The sequence below is a fragment of the Pteropus alecto genome, unplaced genomic scaffold (assembly GCF_000325575.1).
Source record: "Pteropus alecto unplaced genomic scaffold, ASM32557v1 scaffold76, whole genome shotgun sequence".
NCBI lineage: Eukaryota > Metazoa > Chordata > Mammalia > Chiroptera > Pteropodidae > Pteropus > Pteropus alecto.
The window spans coordinates 25942233-25948058 of NW_006443138.1; the positions used below are offsets into that span (position 1 = coordinate 25942233).

At 42.9% G+C, this 5826-nt stretch overlaps 1 protein-coding gene across 1 annotated transcript in view; it reads right to left on the reverse strand.

Annotated features, from left to right (window-relative positions):
• Window positions 1–1287: 1287 nt before the first annotated feature.
• Window positions 1288–5826, reverse strand: part of TMCC3 (transmembrane and coiled-coil domain family 3) — a 113052-nt gene continuing 108513 nt past the window's right edge. Inside the window, exon 4 of the mRNA XM_006923835.3 lies at window positions 1288–2765. Coding sequence (XP_006923897.1) covers window positions 2463–2765 — 303 coding nt within the window. The 3' untranslated portion in view covers window positions 1288–2462. The remainder of the gene's footprint in view (window positions 2766–5826) is intronic.

The following is a 5826-nucleotide window of genomic DNA, read 5'->3' on the forward strand; positions in this document are numbered from 1 at the left end:
TGAAAACAAGCTGATGTCTAATGAGAATTACTGGAAGTATGAATTCTGTAAGAAGAATTCATGATCAGGTGCGATGATTTAGACCCTCCAATATTTCAGAGTAGAGCCAGTTTCTAGCAGCTTCTGTCAACTGCTCCAGACTTGAGGGGGTGGAATGTGCTGCTTTCCATTTCCTTCTCTACTTCTCTCACTGAGGCAGAGACACACTGATGGCAGGTCTGGGAAGCATCAAAGCAAACATTCTAGGCTCAGTCACGGAGTGGAATGTAGTGGCATGGGGAGCAGGCCCATGTATCCCTAGTTCCTCTCAGGGCCCTTACTTCCAGGACTGGAGATCTCACCCAGTCTCTCTATACTCAGCCCAACTCCTGGCATGTCCAAAGTGCCTCAGAAAAGATTCACAGAAATCGAGAGGAGCCCAACCAGGACCCAGCTTGATGCAAGGGTGTAAATTACCCCCAGCCCTCAGCCCACACGTAGATTGATGCCCACAGATAAAGGACAGTGCTGGCCATTAAAAAAGAAAAGCCAAAAGAAGTGTTCCATTTTTTCTCCTGTCTCTCATCCCTTGATCTGGAACCTGTTTCTGTCTCCAAGATTTGATGGATCACAGTGTATTCATAGCGGACTTGAGAGACGAAGGGAGAGTCTGACAGTGAAAGGGGACACGGTCCTGAGATGAGCGTGGGACTAGTAATTCCCTCTTCCCTGAATCCAAAATACTTTTAAGCCAACGATTTCATGAAACGCTTACTGTTTTAAAAAGCTCAAGTCTGGAATTAAATAATGGTGTCAGTTGTATAAGTTTGTGAATTATTAAAACCACTGAACTGTAAACTTGAGCTGTAGGAGTCTCACATATACTGTACTTAACACCAAATGCTCAACTATCCTATTCCTATTCCTATGGCACACTGTCACATTGCTTCAGGAGATTTCCCTAAGAGCAGCTGTTTGCGAATATTGCACTTAATTTAAATCCAGGTGATTTGATGTTTTCTGGAAGAAAATGTACATTAATATGCATCTTTACACCTTCAGATAACGAAGTGGGAGGTGGTAGGAGGGGCTAGACAGCAGTTTACATTAAATTCTTCCGTGTTTTCCTTTTAGGTGTAGAGGAACAGATTTAAAGGAAAGTATCATCTGGGCTGAAAATAGTGACCAGCGTCCCTAAAACAGACCGAAGATGTTAACTCCTGAATGCTTTACCTGAGTGAAATGTGGCCACTGTTACCTTAGAACTTCTTTTTGGTGAGATCCTAAGAGATAGACGGCAACTTTGGCTCAGACACTGGATCTAATTTATTTTATTCTTGCTGGTCTTTCAGGGTCCTAAGTGGACCCTCTCAATCTTCACTCAGGTGAACTGCTCCCGCCGATCCAATTAGATCACATGTCATATCTTCCTTCCGCTTCCAGTGTTCCTACCTTAACACACTTTAGCTTCATAAACTATGATTCTGTTGTCTTTCTTAAAACAAAACAAAACAAAAAACAACAACAACCCTGCAACAAGAGCATCCTGTGTTTTCATCTACTGAGTAAGCCTCACAATCCCCCACAGGCCTGGGAACACAGTGAATCACATCCTCAAAGGAGGTTTATCACAACCAAGATTTGCCAAAACACAAACCTCTGCAGTAGTGCTTACAGGACCCCAAAGTAATGTTAAAGCCACAGTTTGATGAGGGATTTGGAAGCATTTCTAGATGCTTTGAAGGCTGGGCATTTGATAGTCAGTTAAGATGAAATCGGATATATGGCTCCCTAGGCGTAAGACGGCAAATGCCTCATTCACACATCCTCATGTCTTAAAGTGCAACAGAACAAGTAAGTTAGACTTTGGATAAACAGGTGTGTAAGATGTCCATGTTACAGAGTGTTACACACAATTGACCACTCAGCTCATATGGGACCTATGGTCAAGTGTGGAGCAGTGGGATGGATTACACGGGACTTACTGTACTTCCACAGGCCACTAGTGTTCAACACGGCCGACTCACGGGCCTCTTCCCTTCCCAGAGTCGTGCCATGTCCTTGCTGCTTACAGGACTCAGGGAAAACGCCACCACTAACAATGGTGAATCCGATTTTGAGAGACTTGAGAGAGAAAGAGATTTAAATTCCCTTTTCTTCTGGGTCACTAATTGTGCCAAGTGCTCAATAACCAGAGGCCTGCCATGCTGGGCAAGTCAGGTGGACAGAGATCTGGTCTGATTAAGGCCACGAGCAATGTGGGGGAAGGGCTTGGGAACAGTCACGTTAACCAGGTAAACAGGCCTAAGCCGGCATCTGCTACCGAGTTAAGAGAATTACAGTTATTTACAACGCACGGTCCCAGTCCTTTGTGTAATCTTCAGTTGGCAAAACTGTTCATTTTAAAATTTGGTAATACGCACAGATTTTTTTTTTAATTTAAATAAAAACTTGAAAAAACTTGAATAAAGGAACTGGTGGCTTCATCTAGGTATTATTATCCTTTCTATGGCACACAGAATATGGTCCCAGTTTTTACAAAATATTGCAAGAAGAGTCACAGCAAAGAAAGTGCCAAGAATGTGGAAGCGGCTCTTCATCATGGGTGAGACGAACTTTGCGATGGTGGACACACACACCAAGATGACGGTCATGAAGGCCAGGATCACGTTGATGCACTTCCCCAGAAGCACTTTGGCATTCACTGTGTCTGTCTGCAGAGCTTGCTGCTCTTGCTGGTGGAGCTCCAGCTTGGAAATGCGCGTCTGGCAGGATTCCAAAGCTTCCTGTGGGCAAAAGGAAGAGGAAGGATCAAATGCTGTGAGATCATGGGTAGAATGTGCACACCTGCCCGGATGTGCATGGAAGCCCACCCTGGCTCAGAATGCCTGATGCCGAGGCAGCTTCACAAAGCCAACCTGACAGTGATGACAACAATGATGGACTAAGAAGTTGAACAGAAATCCTGGGGCCCATTTTATCTTGTTATTCATGGGTAGAATGAACATGTGTACACAATCATAAAATACCATAGATGAGCAATTATGGTTATGTATTTTGACTCTACCTACATATGAAATAAAGTACATGAAATATTGGCATCTGTTGGCGCCATGAGGGACAAACCTGAGGAAGGGTGTGGTTCTATTTTGGGACAATTGTCTATCTCCAGCCATGGAGTAGGTGGTATCTCCAACTGTGAGTCCTTATCTCACTGCTCACAGTCTGTGTGCACCCATTCACAGGCTGGCTGGAGAATGAAGGGAGAAGGGTGGAGGCAGGACTGACTGCAGGGCCACTCTGCTTGTGCCTGCTCTTTGAATGCTACGTAACTCAGGACACTATCCAAGGCTACGCATTCTCTCTAGGTCTTGTTCTTTCCAAGATTTCAATGACTAAGACACAGATGACTTCAAGTATATACCCAGCTGTCTCTTCTGAGATTGATTCACATATCTGTATGTGTCCTTGACATCTCCACTAGAGCTTCTTAAAAGCGTCTCAAATGTGACATGTCCAAATGTAGATTCATGTACTGCACCTTCTCCCGTACCTGCCATCAACCCTGCTCCCCTTCTGGTGTTCCTTTTCTCAGAAAACGGAACATGATCTGCTCTCTTCCTCAAACCAGAAGCCTTGGAGACATTCCTTGACACCCCTGTCATCAATTCCACCACCCAGCCCCATCGATGCAACATCCAGTATCTACCTCAATTGGTCCATTTCTCTTCCCTCCCACAGTCACCTAAGTCACCAGGATCTCTTGCCCACAACAACTTTACACTAATTTCTCTACACGCCCTCTTGATCCTAAACCCCATGAATCTACTTTCCACACAGCAGCCCAAGTGACCTTTGAAAGATGCATATCCGATGTCATTCATTTTTGTGAAACCCTTTAAATCTTTAACATGGCTCAGGCCTAGCCACTCTCTTCTGCCTCATTTCATGTGTTCTGGCCATATTGGCTTTTTATGGTTCTAAAAAGAGCATATTTGGGGCCTCTGCATATGCAGTGTACTGTGTCTGAAATGTCTATCTTCTCACTCCTTCCCCTTTTCATCTGTGGATCATGAGGCTTGAGAAAAACCTTTGGTCTCTAGGGAGAAAAGGACCTAAGAAGAGGAAGTACAATGAGCTCTTTTTAGGTCACCGGCTTATTATCTAACTCATTCACCAATATGCATTTGCTCAATTAAAATAGAGTCATCTTTTCAGGTTTTAAACAGCATAATGGCTCCACCATGACTTGCTTTTCTTCTGCTGCATATTCTCATTGGGCTGAAGAATGGGGATCACTGTTACTATAGTAACTTTCATTACACAGGCTACCAAGAAAATAGGTAAAACTTCTTCAGGTCTTCACATTCTAAAAAGTGCTGGCTTTCTACAATGATGGGCAAGTGCCCCAGAAATTGTGCATTCTCTGCAAACACTTGGGCCCAAAGTTTCTTCCATTTTAGACATGGCATGGAAAAAGTGACAGAACAAGACAACAGATCAACATTTTAGGCAAATTCATTCATCTTTCATTGGGTAGATGAATTACATATACAACTAGACTAATCCTAGAACCTACCTTAGAATTGCTGTCAAATTTTTTTATCAAAAGAAAAATCCAAGAAAATTAAACAATGAATTGTAAGGAATTTTAGTCATGGCACCCTCTAGGAGAAACTCAGCTCCACAATCTTTAGCATGTCCTTGGGTCCAGTATTTGACTTATTGGGGATAAGGGGATCAGGACAGGGGGCAGGATTTTAATTGGGAATTCAGGGTTAAAAAAAAAAAAATCCTGAAAACTCATTTGCTGAAAACAACAAACTCTTGCATCCCTTCATGCATACTAGCCCGTCTGCTTGTATAGAACCCTGCCTATGAGAGAAGAAGAAACAAGAAATAAGGACAAAGTGGAGCAGGCCCAGTTACTAAAAGTCCTGAGAAACATAGCTACTCCCCAACATAAGAAGAATGGCCAGAATTTATTTTTTGCCTGCTTATGTGTCAAGCAAAGATTTAAGAATTTAACCTTATTATCCCATTTAATCCTCTCCACAGCCCTCGGAGGTAGCTCACTAATATCTCCGTTTTATAGATGAGGAAACTGAGACACAGAGAGCTGACTTGTCCAGGGTCACACAGTAAATAAGAGAGCCAGGCTTCTAACTATCATCACATGAAGGACCCTCTAGTCATATAGATGTCCTCTTTGCACATCTTAACTAGAGCTGACACCCAAAAATGTTGAAGTCTTCGGAGTTTTTAGGCTCCTGGTGTGAAGTCCCTCCCTTTATCTTATCTGTTCATCCCTAAAGTATGTTTCCTTTTTAAAAAAGGAAGAAAAATATTAACCCAAACTATCCCCTAAGAAAACCGTATATTTAGACATAATCCAGTGGTATCTCAGGCATGCTCTAAAACCGAATGATCTAATAAAACTGACTGCATTGCTTACCTGGCAACACTTAAATTTAAATTTAAATGGGTTCAAAATTTTAAAGCCAGTAGGTGGTGAAGCTATCCCCTCAACCAGAGCAGGAGAAGACATCCTTAAGTGTCTTCTGCACCACAGTCATCAGGCAAGTATTTCCTACCAGCTCGGTCTGATGCCTTGGCTCCCAGAATTGTCAAAGTACATATGTGGGATTAGCACAGGCTCAGCCCTTGACACAGTGGAACAAAACATGGGCAGGTGGAACTCCAGTTCACACGTTGTGGTAGAAATCTCTCTTCATGTTTCAGTTTTCTCCCTTATGAAGGGGGGCTGGAGAAAATAATCGCTGGCTACAAAGAACATTTGTAAAAATGAAGCTGAGCATTAGTCAAAGTGAATATATATATATATAT